This window comes from Physeter macrocephalus, chromosome 8 (genome assembly GCF_002837175.3).
Source record: "Physeter macrocephalus isolate SW-GA chromosome 8, ASM283717v5, whole genome shotgun sequence".
NCBI lineage: Eukaryota > Metazoa > Chordata > Mammalia > Artiodactyla > Physeteridae > Physeter > Physeter macrocephalus.
In genome coordinates, this window is record NC_041221.1 from 148,060,155 (window position 1) to 148,080,258 (window position 20,104).

Consider the following 20,104-nt stretch of genomic DNA (forward strand, 5'->3'; position numbering starts at 1 on the left):
AAATGGAAAGGAGCAAGTAATAAAAGGTGTTAAAGACAGACCAGCACCAAACTGAGACTTTCTCACTGGCTTAATCAGAAGGATTCAAACAGAACTGAAAAGTGAATAACGTCTTCACTTTGTGGTCAGGGTCATTTAGTTCCGTGTATCATCTAATGCCATCTCTCATGCTATCCAGAGGTGGGCAACATCCACCTAGTGAGCCACCCCCATCCCCCGCCAAGATTGCCCATCGACTCAGTGACAAACCTAGGCAAGAACTCAGCTTAGATTTCCTGCAACCCAGCCCCACCTCTTTTCACTATGACACACGGCCTCACCACCAACAGGGGAGTCCATCCCCTCTGGATGTACTCATCTTCCCATCCCCACCCTCAGCAAGGCCTGGAAAGCAAAAGAATGAAAGCTGCCAACTATGTCCTTGCAGTGTGTACAAACCCCTCTCCCTGCCCCTGTCACAGGTAAAGAGCACTAACCACGTGGAAAGACCTGGAATCATACAGGGATGCTCTGCTCTACTCCCTCCCCCACCTACCCGCTGCAGACTCCTGCACTAAAGACACCCCCAAGAGGCAATGTCAGAGCGACAAGGATGGGAGGAAAATCCTTGAGACAAAGAGATGCAGAAGGCAGTCCATCTCCCCCAAACCACGGAGACTTTTGGCTCCAGCCAAGCATGCTGCACAGGGTCAGGGCTCCCAGTCTCTGTAAGGCAGCCAGGCAATGGCCTAGAGAGAACCGGTGACTTCAGGATCCATCTCCTGGGAGTTATGTGTGCTCCAAGATGACACATCCAACATACAGCAGTGACCCAGATCAGAGACTAAATGTTGCAACACCCTAGGCCCTGCCCAGTGTCCCTAAGCCACACATCCTAAATCTCCCATCACTGCCCCAGGAGGAGGAACTAGACAGAAACAAAGATTTTTCCTTTCAAACACTGTCTCTGGGGCCATGAGCCAGAAGCTCCGCTAGTTTCGTCTGACACACAAGACCCCAGCTCTCCAATGCATAGTCCAGGCAGATAGTTCACAGTGAAAGGCCCCCTATGCAGACGCCCACTTGACCCTCAGACTGGTGCCTCTGTTTTGGAAAATTCCTCCCACTCTGGAAGAGGCCTCCGCCAGCAGTTGGGTTCCCTTCCACAACCCACATGGACTCCTGAGTTCTCTGCTGCAGTTTGGTTTCGAGTCAGGAGGTTCTGCGGTGCACTGTACAGGAGCCGGTCCCTGAGCACACGCTGCTGAGAAGAGCTGCCCCCACGGCCCTCACTTTCGCAGAATTTGCCTTGCCAATTATTAGTACAATGGGCCAATTCTCATCCTGTGTTGCTCTTGGGGAAATTATGCAGGCTGGGGAACTGGCCTAGATTGGAAATGGAACAGCAGAAGCTGCCAATTAACATGAGTTCTTTTTTTGCATACCCTAAAGAGGTTAGTCTCTAGGGAGAACTTATAAAAGACATGATCCCAGGCCCTCTAGGAACTCCTTAGCTGCCTCGCATCTCTGGGGGTTGGGACAAATGTCAAAAGTCACTTGGTCTAACTCTCTGTCCAGTGCTTGAATCCCTTAGATGAACTCGTCAGCTACTTCCTGAATGCATCCATGTTTGAGGAACTCACCACTCTCCATAGCAGGGCATTCCTTCCACCTTTGGACGGCTCTATTGATTTGAAAGGTCTTCCTTTGATTCAATCAAATCCACCTTCCCATAACTCCTCCACTTTGGTCCTCGCTTGTGAGTGAGCTTGGCCAACCACTGAGTCTCCACTCCCAGGAAATAACCAACCACTGAGGAAAATGGCACCTAGGCCAAAACTATAAGGTTTGGAAAAGCACAAGAGAAAGCCTACTGGAGCAAAAGGCTAATAGGCAGAAGAAGGGTTGGACTATTATGGCCCTGAAAGGCAAAGTCAGGTTACAGATTCAGCATGGGATGGATTGCAGGAGCCCCTAAAACTTCAGCTGTACACACATCAGAGAATCTGTGGGTGGCAGAGGAAAACAGAAGCTGCAGCCTTTACTTCTTGGGGGTTCAAACTCTCACATCGGGAAGAAAAGAAGGAACAGAAGCATTTGGAGAAACCTGAAGCTTGGTCCAGATTTAGCAGACCTCACATGATGGGCAGCACCAGTCTCCGTAGGAGGGACTGGTCTTATGGCCAAAGACCTTGGCTTCTCCTTAGAACTTTCTACTTATGCCATTAAAAAGCATCAAGTCTCTCTGCCTCAGACCTGGCTCAACCCTGCCCATGAAGATTTAAGCCATCTCTGCATTCTTGGAAGGGATGTTGGCTCAGAAACACAGAGGGAGTCTGGGACAGTCCCCCATTATGTGGGAAAAGCAAGGAAAAATATGAAAAAGAAAAAAATCTCTCTTGCACATGGGGAAGGTGACAAAACAAGACAATAGGTTAAGGGGGACAGATGAAGGGAGGGGCCTCGTCACCATAACAACAAGCCCAACAATTCTGAAAGATGGGATTTTTGTTTTTCTTTTCACCTGTCATTCTTCTCAGTACTGTCACTCTCCCTGCTCCTGGCAGAAGATAAGTTGTGAGTTTTTCACTCCCACCAACAAGCTGCCTGGCTCTGGGGAGTGCAGCTGCTAAGGGAGGGGAAGAGAATGGGGTCTCCCAGAGGGTGCTCAGGAGACTAGGATTCTGCCTTTCGCCTCCCTGGTCAAAGCTGGGAAGCACGTAGCTTCCTCATGAAACATGAACATGGCTGTTTGTAAACAAATGTGTCAGAAAGTCCCCTCTTACATGGATACAGAGGAATCAGAGCTCTGGTCCTTAAATAAAAGGAATTTTTGTTCCTGCCCCAGGATACACGTCGTATGCCAACAGAGATAGTCAAAGAGAGTCATTAACGGCAGCTCAGTGGAAGGCTATGGCTTTGGGCCTCCGGGAGGGTGGGAGGGAGACGCAAGAGGGAGGGGATATGTGGATATATGTATACGTATAGCTGATTCACTTTGTTATACAGCAGAAGCTAACACAAAATTGTAAAGCAATTATACTCCAATAAAGATGTTAAAAAAAAAAAAAAAAGCCAACGGCACCCATAAGGGAAATTAGAAACCTTGCCTAAATGTAAATTCCTCAACTACATGGGCTAAGAAGACACCAAGATCAGCCCTTCATTCTACATCCTATCAAATTATGCCAAATTTAGACAGTAGGGCTTCATCTAAGTTTGCTTTCTGACACTGGTGGTGATAGGGCCCAGGTGCTCCCTTGATTCTAGAGGTCTTCCCAGGATTCTGTGAACATAAAGAAGGATCAGTAGCACTGTGTCCTGCAAGAGGTGGATGCCCAAACCATCTGGCTGCCCTCTTTGTGTGGCATATGTCCCCTCACCAACATACACTGCCATTCCCCATGGACCAGAGAAACCTCCTTCAGAAGTGAGGGATGCTCTCCACCTCCAGACATAATCAAATTCACAGTCATTGGGCCTTCCTCCTTCTGCAGATACATAGAATATGCCTCCTACTCTCACTTCCCTATGAAGATCTGACCATACTTCCTTCCAAGATATATTAGAAATGGACATTCCACCTTTTACATTCAGGGAGGCAGATGGCCTCTTAAGGATTTTTGAAGACAGTAACAACAACAACAAAAAAAAGATGCCCACCACTCCCTTATCCTTGAAGACAATCCACAAACAAAGTGAACTTGAAAAGACCATGAGGAAGGAAACAGAAACCACTTTGGTGACCAGGAGGCAAGATGCACTTCAGCTATTGAAAGGCTGATCAGCTGGTGAAGTCAGCGGGACTCAATCCTTTCCTCCCGGGCCTTCTTGTCTACCACCTTCCCACAGGCCTGCTCCCCATCCATTCTCTCTGAGCTTCACTGTCAACCACTCTTTTCTAAGGTGTGAGCTGGTAAGATATTAACATGCTTCCCCACCACACAGAGGAGTTTTATAGGAACTTCTATAAACCATAAGTCCTCCAAAAACTCTAAAGACTTACTTTCCAGCAGAATTACAGAACTCCCAAACAACAAAGAGGGAGACATTTTGAGCATTCTGAAAAATCATGCCAAGTGGGAATTTATTTGTTCAGCCAACTCTTGAACCAAGCACCAAACTCATTTTTGCACATTTCCTTTATCAGGCCATGATACCAGAGGAGGAGAAATTCTACCCCTTTGAATAATCATTTCCACTGCTTCCAAAGCCAGACTATGCCTTGCCAAGTGTAACCCATATTCAAGAACCATCTGCTTTAGCAGTACAGGAAGCCACCAGAGGGGTATGCTTTAGATAATCCTACAGCTCTGCTGGCCCAGGCTGCTTCTGGGGAGGGAAGGGATGCTGGTATTTGCCAGCTGCAGTCCCCAAGCTCAGCCCTGCTGAATCCTGTACAATGCACCGAGTAGAACTAGGGCAGAGGCCACTGACTTGGTCAATTACTGACCCCTTTCCCCACGCCCAGATTCCAATAGGCAGATGTCAGAGCAGTCCCTAGGACATGACATTTCACCTTTTGCGTGGCTCGCCTACAACCACCTGAAAAAGAACACATGGAGAGATGTAAAAGCTTTATCCCACCCAGTGCCACCAACCAACCTACCAACCATGCCGTGTGCCTGTGCCAGCTGAAGCGTGCATTTCATTTTAATTTGATGAGAAATTTGTACCTGAGCAAACAATATAAACAAAGGTGTTCAAGCCACTGTGACATCTGGGGATGAGTATGCTTCTAAGATTTAAAGATGTTCTCTTGCCTGTGTCAAGAGTTTGATTGATCCCCCTCTCCCCAAGCCATTACTTTCTCCCATGACCAGCAGTTTTGTTTGGTTGTTCTCACCACCTGGGGAGATGTTGTCCCTCACTCCCCCACTTCTGAACCCCACTAGAGGTGACAGAACTCAGGGATGGTCTCACTAACCGATGACCTTTCTCAGGCTCCACGAAATGAGCTCTGTCCACCTCCTACTGAACATGGACACTTGTCCCCATGACCCTAGGAGTTAAGTACCCTGTTCCACGATCCTGTTCATCCAGAACCAGTGCAAGTTCTTTTAGCCCAGGCAACAGAGCTTTCTAAATTCAGCTACCTGAGTCTGCCTACAGTGTTTTTCAGCAAGCACCTCCACGAGAAAAATGACTCCAATTAAGCATAATTATTAGGATTTAATAGAGCCATTTTTCTCTATCTCAGTGCCTTTTTTCTATTACAAGCCCCTCAGTTTTCTTTTTCCCTCTACTGGGACTCAGCACAGTAAGTTAAAGGTATACATTTGTTGATCTTTATTATACATACAATAACTGTCTTATTAAATTGAATTCAAATGCACATCTAGGAGAAAGTTCATTTTAAGTACCAACTCACAGAAAAACACTCACAGGCATAAACAATAAGCAAGGCCAACGCGTTGCTGAGCAGCCATGGGGTTGGGGGGCAGGAACTGAGCTGAAAAGGAAGGGACACAGTTTCCTGAAAGAATGGAGTAAGCGCAAGCGTGCAGATCTTGGTAGAAGCTGCCCTGACTTCTTGTGTCATCTCCCACCGTCAAACGTGCATTGGGGAGGAGGGGAAATCTAACTATACATTAAATGTAAACAGGGATGCTCGAAAAATTGTTATACACACATATGCTCGCACATGCATACATTTTTTTCCTGGGAAATGTTTAACACACTGTCAATAAATACAAAGCCTTTCCAACTATTGTGAATGTTAAAGAGGGTGATGGGGTTGAGTGTATGTGTGTTAAAATGCTGTTTCTTGGATGGTCTCTAGCCCCTTGGCTCACTTGACTCTCCCCCCACCCCCTCCTCTTCCTAGGACAAGACAAGCGCTCTGAGCCTCAGCAATGTGGCCGGCGTGTTCTACATCCTGATCGGAGGACTTGGACTAGCCATGCTGGTTGCCTTAATCGAGTTCTGCTACAAATCGCGTAGCGAATCCAAGCGGATGAAGGTGGCATCGTCTTCCCAGGCCTTTTTCCTAACTTGTTCTGTGATACAGCTGGGTTTTCTGGGAGTCCTTTTACTAGAAAGGGTGGGGAGTGGCAGGAGGTTGAGGTCAACCCGAGGCATGGGATGACAGGAAGCTGTTTTGAGGAAGGTGACAGGAAAAGCCACAGTGGTGAGAGAAGAAAGAAGATGGCACGTGTCAGGGTAAACATAAGGCCTGAGAAAACAAATGCATCAGCCAGAGATGGGGGGCTGAGATGAAAAGTTAGCAGTTAAGTGGGCATTCAAGATAGTGTGAGGCAAGAGTGATTGCTACAAAGGTAGATTCTCCCTGAGGTCACGTTAACTGAAGTGTAGCTCCCAAGATGGGGTGGGGTGGGGGCGGGTTGGTATCCTCCCTCTACAAGGTGGATGATCTTGCCATGCTCGGTGAGGGAGGTCTTTTATTAGCCACCACATGGTAAGATGGACTTTGGCAAAGAGGATCATGCCCCCAGAATGGTAAGCACATTAATTAGATGACCCCAAACTACATCAAATATAGCTGAAGGCAACTAACTGGAAAAGAGAAGAATTATGGAAGATATGAGAGCTGTCTGTAAAAACATGAAGATTTTTCAGGCGGGAAAGAAAACATATTAGTTCTGTGGGGTCCCAAAGTATACAACAAGAACTAAGGACTAAAAGCTATGGAGAACAGATACGAACACAGTAAGTGAGATCTACTTTTCTTTCAGAGCTACCTACCCCAAAATGGGATGGCTTATCCCAATAAGCAGCAAGCAGCTCATCACTGGAGGTATACACATAGAGGCTGAATCATTCTTGACAAGGCTATAGATTCAAGTATCTAAAGGGAGTTTGGATTAAATGACCTTGAAGGCCCCTCACATGTCATCATTTAGTTTCAGTAAGAAAATATTTTTGGAAGGAAGTGTTGTTCATGTGAGCAACACCAGAAGCAAGACATCCTGAGGAGGAAGAGAGCACTGAGACACAATCTGTAACCTTCAGCATTTTTAACAAAGAGTGACACAGAAAAACTACCCAGGGAACCAAACTGTGACATAGAGAGGAAGGCCTATAGGGATATACGGGAGGGAGGAAATAGAGGAGGCTTCTAGGAAGAACCAGAAAATTAAGAGGAAGGACCAGTGGGATTCAAACCAACAGAAGTGGAAAGAAGCACAGTCTCTCTGAGCAATGAACCCTAGGCTGTTACCTTGACTTGACTAGACTAAGAGGACTCATCCGTGGGATTTGCTCTCCTAGAATCTCACGCTTTCCACCCATGTGCCTTTATGCAGGTCAATCCCTCTCCCTGTTTTCTGTCCCATAGGACTCATTTAAAAGGCAACTTCCCAAGATATAATAACAAGGAATAATGAAGGGATGGTAATATGATGGTATTCAGCCAGGGAACCTAGGACCACCTCCATCCTACCCTTGACCAGGTCATTCAAATCCAGGTCCTCTCAGAAAGGACAAAGCACAGCAAAAGCATGGGCCTCAGATCCTAAACGCAGTGTAGACCTCCAAGGAGCTTGGCTGGACACAACGAAGTCTCCTAGAACCTAAGAAGGTTTCTTTGCCTACTCCATCCAAAACATAAGCCTAAAGACTCTCCTATCTTACCCTCCAAAGTGAGGAAAGTTTACTCCAGAGGCAGCAAGGGGAACAGGAGATGAACTGGGTGAGCAAAACTTTTACAACCCTCCAAAACCTCCCCCATGGGCCATGACACAAACCAGTGTCGCAGGATTGGCCCAGTACACATCGTAGGAACTCCCCTAGAAAATACTGCAGTGTAGGGTCTAAAGCAAGGCTCTGGAGACTGAATGTCTGACCACAAATCTTGCCTGCTCCTCATGTTAACTGTGTCATCTTGAACAAGTTTCAGTAGCTCTCTGATCCTCCTTTTCTATAAAATGGAGCTAGTACATATCTCATAAAACTGTTATGGATTATATGAAAAAACTAATATAAAGGGCTCTGCAAAATGCTTGGGCCATAGTAAGCCCTCAATAAATAATAATAACTAGAATTTATAATAATAATATATTATTATTAGTGGCCAGCTACAGCCTCCTTAAGACTTCCCTTTTATAGTCCCTACTTATATGTCCTAGGTTTTTTTAAGCTACAGAGTTTGTCAGTTCCTTAAGGTAAGAAGGTGTGTCTGATTTCTCTTTGGACATCCCACATACATAGGATAAGTATTAGTAAAAATTAATGTGGAATTGTATCTAGAGAAAATCTCTTGGAGGATGAAGTGAGGCATTGGAAGGAGCTGCTGTTAGGTTAACCAAACACAACCATCAAAACCACGCAGCCTGGAAGCACACACAACACCATCCAAAGTGCTTCTGTTCCCATCTGTTTGTACTCACAAGATCTGATGAGACCAGGCATCCCCAAGCAGGAAAGCTGGACTTCAGGCCCTTACTATGGGATGACCGTGTCCCACTAAACATAGTCAGTGCCAGGTGGTGGTACCAGGGTGGCTAATGACTAAGATCCTCTTAAACCTGTACAATGTTGACCTTCACTGCTGAAGTCACAACATTCAGGTAAAGACAAGAATCCTTATAAGAGGCCACTGAATCATGTCATAACTTCTGGGAGACATTCTCACCCTTCCGTTTCCAAAGAAAATATCGAATTTCTCAGGAGCCAACATCAGGATCTCTTGGAATCATTAATGCAAGGTCTTTCATCACAGTCTTCTATAGTTAATTCCATTGGTTGGCATAACTTCTGTCCAACTCACCGAGGCTCCTAATAGAATTATTAATCTTCCACCTGCAGAAAAGATGCCTCTACGGTCCTAATTAGTGAACCCAACCCTTAATTTTCAAAGCTCCATCAACTTCTCTCTTATCCAAAGGAGATAAGTGAACACATTCTGCTTGCCTCTCAGACTTTCCAGGTTTGCAGTTCTCTTTATCATTCTGAACTTTGCCTTCTCCAAAGGCAGATTAACTCTTTCCAGAAGTGCAGTCTCCAGCCTCACTGGACCACAATGACAGTGTCCAGGGCCTTTGGCAAGAATCTTCCCTCTTGTTTCTTTCCTTAGTCACAGTATGTGGCCAACTCTTAAAACCTGGAGACCCTAAACCTAGTTCATGATCAGCCTCCTACTTCTCAAGAGCGTATAAGGAGCCCTTCCCCACTCTGCATGAAAAAGAGAAGAAAGAGGAAGAGGGGGTGGAAAAGAGAAAGAAGGGAAGGAAGGCGAGAGAAGAAAGGAAGGAATAAAGGAAAGAAATCTTTTCAGTAACTTCCATGTTCAAAGCACTTTATATACATTTTCATTAACCCTGTTCTTGCAATTCAACAGATGAAGAAATACAGGTTCAGAGAAGCAAAGTCGTTTCTCCAACAAGTTCACATAAGCTCGGAGCTGGAGGAACAGGAATTAGACCTCCAGCATGGCCCCTGCAAAGCCTGGGTTCTTGGTACCAGCCAAGCTACTTCTCATAAATTTCTCTCTCCTCCCCAACCACATGGCAACAGATAATTTTTATCACCTACCACCTCCTGTCAAAACCCCGCCCACAGTGCAGAGACAAATAAGATGCAGCCCTTATCCTTAGGTTTGCCTGACCTAGCTGTTAAGGCCATCCGTGGGATGTGATCCTTTGCTTGTGCATTACTGAGACCCTTTCCCCTTCGATGTCACATGAGCAGGACACAGAACAAGTGTCACAGGGATGGTGGGAAGGCACCCTGCATGCAGTCCTTCCACAGAGACATATGGAGCACCATTGCCTGCTAGGCATTGCTCAGCACTGGGGATACAGTCAGGAACAAACCAGGCACGACTTCTGATTTCAGGAAGCTGAGAATTTAATTGGAAGACAGAAACAAGCAAAGACGTATATGTTCAACGAGTGTTTGAAGAAAAAGCTCCATGCTCTCAAGTCCTGATCGGGGAATGGAGTCTGGGGCAGCACAGAGTGGCTTCCCTGAGAAACTGATGTTTAACAGACTTGAAACAGGAAAAGAATTAACCAGGGGAAGACAATTGCCACCAAAGGATGCACAAGTATCACAGACCCAAAGACCAGAACTCTTGCCCAGAAATGAGTGGAAAGCCAGGGAGACTGCACACAGGAAGACTGAGGGAAAAGGAGAGCATGGAAGAGTTGGGGACTCAGAGAGGGACTTCAGGCGACCACAACATTTCAGTATAATTGAAACTGTCATACAAGAGCAAAAATATAAAACCCAAGACATACTCCAAATTGAATAAAGTCTCAGACGCCCTGTCCCTCCCCGATGCCCAGGAAAACAGACAGGAAGCTGAGCCCTTAGTTGATATGAAGGACAACCAGGGTGTTTATTATTCACCGCCTTGCTCCCCCAAAGAAATAATCCCCAGCCGCTCCCACCCCCAGGAGCCGCTGACTTTTCATAATTGTAGTGGCTGTGCTGACACGGGCTGTGTCGAAACCACACATTGAGGCTTTGCACATTTCCCTGCAATTAACGCGCAGCTGAGCGACATGGTCAGGCGGAGGAGGGGGGCATCCTCCACAGCAGGCGGTCCCTCTGGCTCTTAGCAGGCATGCTAGGATGAGGTCATCACCCAGGGCTGAGCTTTTATTAGGCTGTTCTATGACAGGCAGAGGCTGGGCAGACTTTTCTTAGAAAAGCAAGTGGCTGAGAAGTTAGGATGTAATCCCTGTTGGAGAAATGAGTCTCTGAAGCACCAACCCGGAGGACTCTGAGGTTGGACTTTTCACTCACCCTTTTCTCCCTGAGTATCAGTTTCAAAAACAACTTATAAGGATGAACTTAAAGAATGGCTGGTATGTCAAGGATGAACAGGAGAGAACCTCACTTGCTAGAGGCAAGGGGAGAAATGACATCAGCTTACAACTGGTTAGCTACAGGGGGGGAGGAGGCCCCACAGTCAGGAGGTCATCCACTTTGACCCTAGGTCACAGATAACTGTAACTTGAAGCAAGTCAGTAACAAGTCCTCAGTTTCTCTAGAAAGTGAAATCAACTCCATCAGTGTGTTTCCACCTTGCTTGCGTATTAAAATCACCTGGGGCGTTTTTAAAACTCCAGATGTCCAGGCCACACACCATACCTATTAAGTCAGCATCCCTGGGGTAGGTCTCAGGCATCAGTGTTTTTTCTCCCCAGAACTCCCCAGGTGATACCAACGTGTGGCCAAGTTTGAGAACTAGTGAAATAGTCATTTTTAGCAGTGCTTCCCACTCCAAAGTTTTGACTCTTTTCCTCCCTTCTCCTGAGATTAGAAAGAAAGCCAGGAAGCAGGTAATCCCCACCATCAGTGGCAGTATGGAGTCACTGACATCTGAGAATCCTTCACCCTCCTTGAAAACCAATTCTGAATGATGTAAACTTGGAGGGTTTTAGCTACATGCCTGGCTAAATTATCTCAGATTTTGATAGGCACCAATAGTAATATTATGACACCAGCCTTCTCCTTTAAGGTGAATTTGTCAAGTACCACCAACTTCCATGGACTATTACGGAAATATGTGAGACCTTTTGAGAAACAAAGCCCGGGGTGATCTGTGTGAACTTTAAACTTTTTTTTTAATTAAAGGGGTGTGGCAAAGAAAAATCAGAAGATAGACATTCCAAGCTAATCCATAGAAGGTTCCACACTGCCCACACACAAAAATAAAAAGTTATTTTCTTTTCAACATTTTAAAAGTGAGAATAAGTAACCATGAATTCCTCATGTTTTCTTTTCACATTTCCCCCATAGAGCATCACAGTGGTGTTTGTGTGACCTTGACTTAGAAGAATGCTATCCAGGTCACACTTCCTCTTCAGTGAAGGACAACCAGGCAGAATGTAAATAAATCACATCCAGGAGTCTGAAGAGGAAACAGAACCCATGTGGGTGGAGCATCATATGGGGCAGATCTGTCTGAATCATGGATTTTTTAAAAGAAAGAATATTTTAAAACACCATCAGAACTGCCAGTAATAAGAGGATCCTCCCAGCATAGTATAGCAGAAAGAGTAACAGTTGGGTCAAAACTGCCCTGTTTACATCCGTGAGGCCACAGTAGGTTGACTGATTTCTCTGATCACTAAAATCATGCCAATGTGCAAAAGAGGAAGCCATCAACTTTTTGAGAATGGCCCTATGTGTTCGGCTTTTCTTAGACAAATTCAGGGATATCTATTGGGCCTCTAACAACATGCTAGACACGCTGGCAGGTAGCTAAGGATTGAGAAGACACGGCCCTTGCCCTTCTCCAGACAGTTAGTTCTCTTAGAGAAGATGGAAGTTACATACCTGAAGCAGAATCATTGCAAGCGAATATATAAGGCATGAGTACTGGCAGGGGTGGGGGGCAGGACTTGCTGGGGCAGTCTAAGACAACTTCAAGGAGGTAGGAACAAACTGAGTCTTGAAGGATGGGTAGGTTGATCTTAGAGAAAGAAACCTCTCAACTCATATACCCCTCAACACTTTCTCCTTTGTGTTGATTCCCTCCAAGAAACTAAGCCCTACCTCAAAATTTCTACAGGTATCTATCAACAGGAAGTTGGAAGTGATAGGAAGAGGGTTTAAATTTGATGTCATGAAGTTTCTTTCTCCAAAGGATCTTGGAACAGAACACTTCCTCTTGTCTAATAGGATATGGTTCTAATTACAGATTGTGGTCTTGAGCATTCTCTCTAACTCATCTGATCCTGGGGTGATCACTGGAGTTCTTTTCACATCTAGAATTCCAACATTCTAGAAGTCACAGGCTTTCACAAATCAGTAGCACTGATCTGATGTGTCGGTTTAGAAGTACAGGTTACATGTGCTGATGGGAAGCAGATGACGTGCAGATATTGATCTTTGGAATTCATTCTCACTTCCTTTAGCACATGCTTCTTTCCAATTACATTACGCTGACTGTATTATTCAAACAAGTCCGACATTCCCTTAACACATACTGCTAGAGGCAGGATGGCATTTTTTCAGAAGTAAATCAGAGGTCGTTTTAAATTTTCAGCTAACAATGATACACCCTCAATTTTTTGTTAACATTTCAACTCATTTTTCATGCAGTATAGTACCATTCTTGCTAATAAAATCCGTAGGTGCATAGATAATTCCATTTTGACAAACATGGCGATTTAAAATGTCTAGAGAGATAAGGAAACATGCACAGGGTCACTCAACTAGCTGATGTCAGAACCAGCGCTAAAACCCAAGTTTCCTAAACCCCATTTCTAGAGTCTTCTACTTGGTCGTGTTGCTATGTTTATTATCATCAATACTACCATGGATCTGTTGTACCTTTAGAAATCACAGAATATAAGAACAGGAAAGGATCTTAGAGATCACCCAATCCAGCACACCTTACTAAACCAAGAGCACGTGAGGTCCAGAGAGGGGATCAGACTTGTCCAGAGCCACATAACAGTTTTGTGGGTTCATGGGAAGTCAAGACTAGCATTACACATTTGGGAAAAAGTTGGATGGGGAGGAGAGTGGGGTGACATTTTAAGTCCAGTGTTGACTCATTCTCCTTGCCAATCACTGCCAAGGACCTGGGGAAGAACCCCCGGTCCTCCTGAAAAGGGTTTCTGTTTGATCCCACAGCAATCCATCAACGAAGCCATACGGACATCGACACTCCCCCGAAACAGCGGGGCAGGAGCCAGCGGTGGCGGCAGTGGAGAGAACGGCCGGGTGGTCAGCCATGACTTCCCCAAGTCCATGCAGTCGATCCCCTGCATGAGCCACAGTTCAGGGATGCCCTTGGGAGCCACCGGATTGTAACTGGAGCAGATGGAGACCCCTTGGGGAGTATGCCCAGGCTCCCCCAGTTCCATCCCAAACCCTTCAGTGCCAAAAACAACAAAATGAAATGCCACCGCCACCAACCACCATGACCACAAGGAGGATGATTCAACAGATTTTCCTGAAGGATGGAGAAACCATTTTGCGGCCCCTTTTCCTTTTCTGATGTTCTTTCACCCTTTTCCATTTGCTAAGTGAGGATGACAAATAACACTGTACTGCAATAAGGGGAGAATAACCCTGTTACATAGAGCCTGTGTCTCTGAACATGGAGTCACTGGCGTACTAATGAGGAAGCTGTCCTGTTTTCTTTGAATTCGGTTATTCATGTGTCTTAGTGTGTGCACTATATATTTTTTCTTATTAATATCCATGGTTTGCAGGTTCTGTTAGGCCCCTTCCTTTTCCTTCTTACTCCCAACTCCCGACCCATCCCACTTTAGTTTAGTTTTTAGTTTAGTTTTCAGATTGGAGATTCAAGGTTCGTTCCACCTGAAAAGCAAGCAAAAGGAAAAAAGCAATCTTCAAACGAATTCATCATGGGAGCTCTCCAGATTCCCCTCCACGCCTCGGCCCCAAGCCGTGGGTGGAGACCGATGCTGTTGCACGAGTGGGCTGCCTCCCACACACAGGGCACTGCCTAGGCACTGATTTAGTTGAGAACACGTGTGAAGCAACTCAGACCCAGGGTGGCGGAGAAGGTAAAGGCGGGTGTGCAGTCAGAAGAGGACTCGTGAAGTTATTGCCAGAGGCTCAGATAAAGCTTCTTTGAATGTGTAACAGCCATCTCACAGGCCTTAGGTGGAACGGTGTGCTTCTTCACAGAGTCAAGCTCAGCCATGAGGACTGTGTCCTTCTGCTATGCTCAAGCCCCAAAGGCACTCTGGTGGCTGAAGGGCAACCGGTCTCCTGAACCACGTAGAGCCTTGAGAAGACCGGACATCCAGGGAGATAGCACCCCTGATTCTCACCTGTCATTTGCTTGACATCTGAGCAGGAACCCCATTGTAGAATAGACTCTCTCTTCAGAGCGTCTGATATGGCCGGGGGGAAACGTGATACAAGCTAAATGCAAAAGAAAGCTGATGGAAGAACTTTGGAAGAGGAAGCTTCATCAAAGCCCACAAGCACTAGAACCTTCCCCGGTGTGCCCTGTCCTACGATTGAGAGACCAAGTATGAAACTTAGGGTTTTGGTGACCTAGAAAACTTGAGTTTTTATGTCCATGTAAAAGTGTTGTTTTAGCAGGTAGCCAGATAACCTTCTGTCATCTTTAGAAAGTAAAATGCCCAAGGCTGAATGATTTGAAGGAGGATAGGGAGATGGAATAAGTTGATAATAACACTGGGGGACCTTAAGATTCCTGACCCCAACTTCTCACCCAAGGAGGCCAACCTTCCCGCTGGCTAAAACAGAATGAGGACATTGTATTCCAATGACCAGAATCAACAGGCCCATGTTTGTGACTACAACCTGAATGAAAACAAGATTGGAGAAGTGACAGGGTTTATGGAGAGAAATCCAGGCTGACTACAACTTTGGTTGGGGTCTTGGGGAGGTGGGTCCAGGCACATGGCTATCTTGGAGATCCCAACTCTCATTCTTGGTGCAATCGGCTTCCAGCTCTCCAGCAGCCACTCTCCTAGGTGCATGATTCAGTGCGTGCCATGTGTCATCAGCTCTCATTGATAACCATATTCTGGCTTGTTCCCTTACTCCATACTTCTGTCCAGTCTCTCTGCTACGGGTTATCATTAGCAATTGACAAACTAAAGGTTTTGGAGCCTACCTACAAGTGGGGGCAGCATGACTGGCTTCATCTGTGGATTCTCTCTGTGGACACCCACCATCTCTATGTCTCTTCCATCCTCCTTTCATCAGCCATAGCAAAGAACCATCAAACGCTTTGCCCTTTCAACTCAAGTGTTGTTGTTCAGTCTCTCACGTGTCAATGAGGGCATGGTACGTGAAGCAGGACCCTCAAGATGGATTGTCACTTTTTGCTACTGCCAGCTGGTGTCCTCCCCCATCCCTTGACCTCTCACCAGATCTTTCCCAGCCCTTAACCTACTACTGCAGAATCTGATATGAGCCACCATTAGGGAGTCTGCATTTCGGAGGAGTTCGAAATAACCCTCTACCATCAACTTGCTTCAAAGACCTTTTGCCTTTGGCCTGGTAAGATGCCTCTTCAGCCAGTGAGCTCGCCAGTAACATGATCTGATAGGAAGAGACCACTGATGCTAGAAATGAGGGTCTATGCTATGTGGGGGTCCAAGACTCCAGCAGAAGATGTTTTTCATTGATGGAGGGGTGATGGGGAAAACAAAAGTAAGAAAAAAGTTAACTTGTATTATGTATTTTTACTACACTTTTCTTAAAAATAGAGCAATGGGAAAACTCTGAAAGAGACTGACATTTTTCTCAACAGGAATCCATACTTAACAGTTCTGGCTTTCATTAAATTTTGCTCTTTGGTACCTGGGCCTTTTATTTAACATCTCTATTTGTTTTAACTCTCTTGGCAGATGTGTGAAAGGATTTTTGCTTGATCAAACACTAAATATTTTTCTTGGTTCCTGTTTTTCTTTCAAATAACCAGGTTTTTCTTTCTTTTGGTATTTGCATAAAATGAAAATATCACCAAGAATTAAATCACTGTGGATCCATTATCTACTTTTCATATTTGTCCATTCCATTTTTGTGCCATTTCTGAAGCCAGAGCTCTAAACTGTTATTTTCTTATTGCTAAGCCTAAGTTCAGTGCATTTTTAATGGTGACCAATACTCCTGACTCACAAACAGCTCTTCAAACAAGTCATTTCAGATGAGCTAGATCATTGTGAGTTATTCATCCAAGTAAGATAACAGCAACAAAAAGACAGAATGGTATTGGTTTTCAAGGGCCATGGTTCCAATTGCATAAGGAACAGGGTTCGACTTGCAGTGGTCACAGTACCCCTAGGGAACTGGATGGCTCACAGGGGATGTCTTCCAGACATCCCCAAGCTGGAGTCCAGGTATATTTGTGATGTGCAGGTCACAACCAAAACCAAATCTAGACCAGCCTTATAAATAGATAATCTTGGCCCTCAGACCACATGACCCCCCCCCCACTTCCTGCCTGAAATCTATTCTTTCACTCATTTGTTGACCCTTAAATACCAGTGATTAAGAACGGCTTCAAGGGCTTTCTTTCCCAGGGGACTTTGCACATTAGCAGGGGTCAGAGGTCTCAAATAACAGTGGCATTTCAGGCAGCGACTGCCATGGTTTAAAAGGGCTGGGGGAAGGGAAAGAAGCTAGCAGACTTGTGTGAAGCTCCGGTCACTGTTCAGACCCACCTGCAGTCACCTCCAGCATCTAGGGTGCTTCTGAATGAAGAAGCGCTTAGCACCAGCTGCCACATGGAGAAAACTGATCTCTGTCACCTTACCATCAAATCGTTGGGATAATGATCATGATGGCTACAAGAGCACGGGTTACCATGCATTGAGCACTTACTATGTTAACCACACTTCATATCTTCTATATCATGACAGTGGCCTGCTAAGAAATGAGGAATCTCAGACTTAAAGGGATATCACAACCTCCTCACGGTCTTGTAAGTAACAGAGCCGAGATTCTGCCTGGAATCCAAAGGCTTTACGTTGCTCATCTCCCTGTTAACCAGGTTATGATACGTGGTGGACAGGAAAATCACAGACAAAGAGTTCTCTGCCTTGCTGTAATACCAGAGCAACTGAAAATGGAATGGTTCAAGCTACACCTGCCACACCTTTGGGAAAACCAATCTATCCTCTTGGGGCATGAGTGATCACTAATCTAGACAGGATTAGCCCCAAAGGAGAAGATGAGCAAGAGTCACTTTGGGCTCCTTTAAAATAGATCCAGGCTAAAGAGCAGCAAGCAGGTTGGAAAGGGGACTGAAAAGCAGATCCCCTGCAGAATAGTTGGGTCAGCCTGGAGAAGGATCCTCATGGCTGTTCCAGGAAGTGGAGCTAGCTTTCTGTGCGGACAAGACCAGGATCAGTTCTGGGACTAAACAAGGAGTTCCCAATGGTCAAAGTATCCCCATGGTAGGATTAGGCTGCCCCTGGAGTCGGAACAAACCCCAGTTGAGGAGATGCCACTGGTGTGAAAGTTGAAATATATAGCCTCTAATGTTCCTTACTTTATCTTTGCACCTTTTACAGCCCTGTTCAGGTTATCTGCTGAGTAACACTCTGATATACGCTAAGAGGGGGTCAACAAGGCCCTACACAAATGGGCATGAATATCACTAAAAGAGTGTCAAAAATCAACTTGTCCTCATCGAGAGACAAGATGGCAAGTTCCTTCCTTACCAAATGCTAATGTTCCCTCTACGAAAGCACGTCTACGGAGGTCCATTCCTATCCTACACTACAGAGAAGAAAACTGAGGTTCTTGAGTAAGAAGCCACTTTCTTTGCTCCTATCAGATGACTAAAATAACATTTTCTCCCTTGGGATCATGGAGATTTGACTGCCATCTGGTAACTTGGGTTCTAGTGTGAGTCTGGCCACTGACAAATAACCCTAATACAGTGCTTTGTAATTTTCAAACAAGTTTTGTTACTTGAAGTTTCCAGATCACACCCTGAGCAGAGAAGTAATGTACTAGAGTGGAAAGTGGAAAGGCCAGTACATGAGATCAGGATTCACAATACCTGGCTTCTCCTCCTCCTGCCTTTTCAACCTAGGACAAGAAAATTAACTACCTGAGCCTCATTTTCCTATCAAAGATATGGGACATCTGGTGTCAAAATAAGAAGTGACTCTTGACCCTAAATGCACACTGGAGTCATGTAGGGAACTTTAAACAAAATCACCAATGCCCAAGATGCATCTCCAAATACACAACCGTGCACGCACGGTTGTCGCCGTTTCATTGTTGTTGTTTTGTTTTGAACTTTCAGGTGATTAAAATCTGCAGCCAGGATTGAGAACCACTACAATCAGGCCACCCTGGGGATAAAAAAGTGCTCATCACGAAAACTGTGAGAATTTCAAAGCATCATATTAGGGTTGTCTGTGGCCAGACTAACACCAGAACTCAGGTTACCTGATAGCAGTCAAATCTCCAGGAGAGAAAATACCATAATATTCATCTGATACAAGGGAAGGCTAGGATACAGTCCTCAACTTGGGCTCTAAATGCTCCTTTTTACCCTTTAGGCATGTTTGTAATAATAACATTCTGCTGGGGGAAGAAAGAGACACAGGATGTTAAGAGATAAGATATAATCATCAGAGGAGCATCCTCAGGAAAGAGGGGGAGAGGAAACCACTCTGTCAAATGAGTCAGCTTTCAACACAGCCAGTTATTTTCCAAACTGGAAAACTACTTGGCTGTTTCCATTATAGACACCAAATTCCACTACCTGCATTTTTAACAGTGTCCACTGGAAAGCACTGCCTATCAGCCTTATCTTCCACGGGCACTGAGTCCTGCTGGCAACAACTCTAACTTCTCCTCCATAGTAGGCTTGCCATTTTTATAGCACTACATACAAGGGAGGAGGGAACCAGCATTTACTTAGATTAACTGCATACCAGGTAAGATTTTAGAGCTTTACAAACATCTCATTTAGTCCCCAACACAATTCTGTGAGGTAGGAATTTATCACCCCTCCTTTGCATGTGAGGAAATGGAAGCTCAGAGTGGTTCGGAACCCAAGGTCATGCAGCCAACCAATGACTTGATCTCCATTCTAATCCCAGTTTGTCTCTCTCCAAAGTCACTACCTTTTCACTTTACTTGACTGTCTCTTAAGGAGATTTCACCATGCTAAGGAAAAGCAATGGACTAAGAGAGAAAAGATACAAAGTCTATGGCCTCCATCATTGCCAATCTGTGGTTCGATCTTGGGCAACTCATTTCCCTCCTCTAGGCCTCAGTGACCTTGTTTGTGAAATGAGAGAAGGGGGCTTAATCTAACTGATCTCAAAGATCCCTGGGTATAGCCTTATGTCAGTGGTTCTCAACCAGATGCAATGTCGTGCCCCCTGGGACATTTGGCAATGTCTGGAGATATTTTTGGTTACCGTAACGGGGGGTAGATGTTGCTACTGGAATTTAGTAGGTAGAGGCCCAGGGATGCTGCTAAACATCCGACAACACACAGGGAAGCCTCCCACAACAAAGAATTATCCAGCCCAAAATGTCAATAGTGCTGAGGCTGAGAAACTCTGTCTTCTGTAATTATAGCATCCCAGTAGCATGTCGGGATAAGGATGATGGTGAGACAAGCCTGAAGAGAAAAAGGTTAAGGATTCTAAGTCAGGTGAACCATCAGAGAAGATGAACAGTTACATCAATTTAGACAAGGAAGAAACTGATTTTTAGG

General features: G+C 45.3%; 1 protein-coding gene across 3 annotated transcripts in view; it reads left to right on the forward strand.

The window, feature by feature from the left end:
• Positions 1-14,102, forward strand: part of GRIA1 (glutamate ionotropic receptor AMPA type subunit 1) — a 312,704-nt gene extending 298,602 nt beyond the window's left edge. For 2 of the 3 annotated variants that reach the window (XM_007109573.1, XM_007109574.1), the window contains 2 exons: positions 5,807-5,941; positions 13,513-13,713. In XM_007109573.1, the coding sequence (XP_007109635.1) occupies positions 5,807-5,941; positions 13,513-13,713 (336 nt within the window). Of the gene's footprint in view, positions 1-5,806; positions 5,942-13,512 lie in introns of all 3 variants that reach the window. The other variant, XM_007109572.1, reaches the window with a different exon arrangement.
• The last annotated feature ends 6,002 nt before the right edge of the window (positions 14,103-20,104 follow it).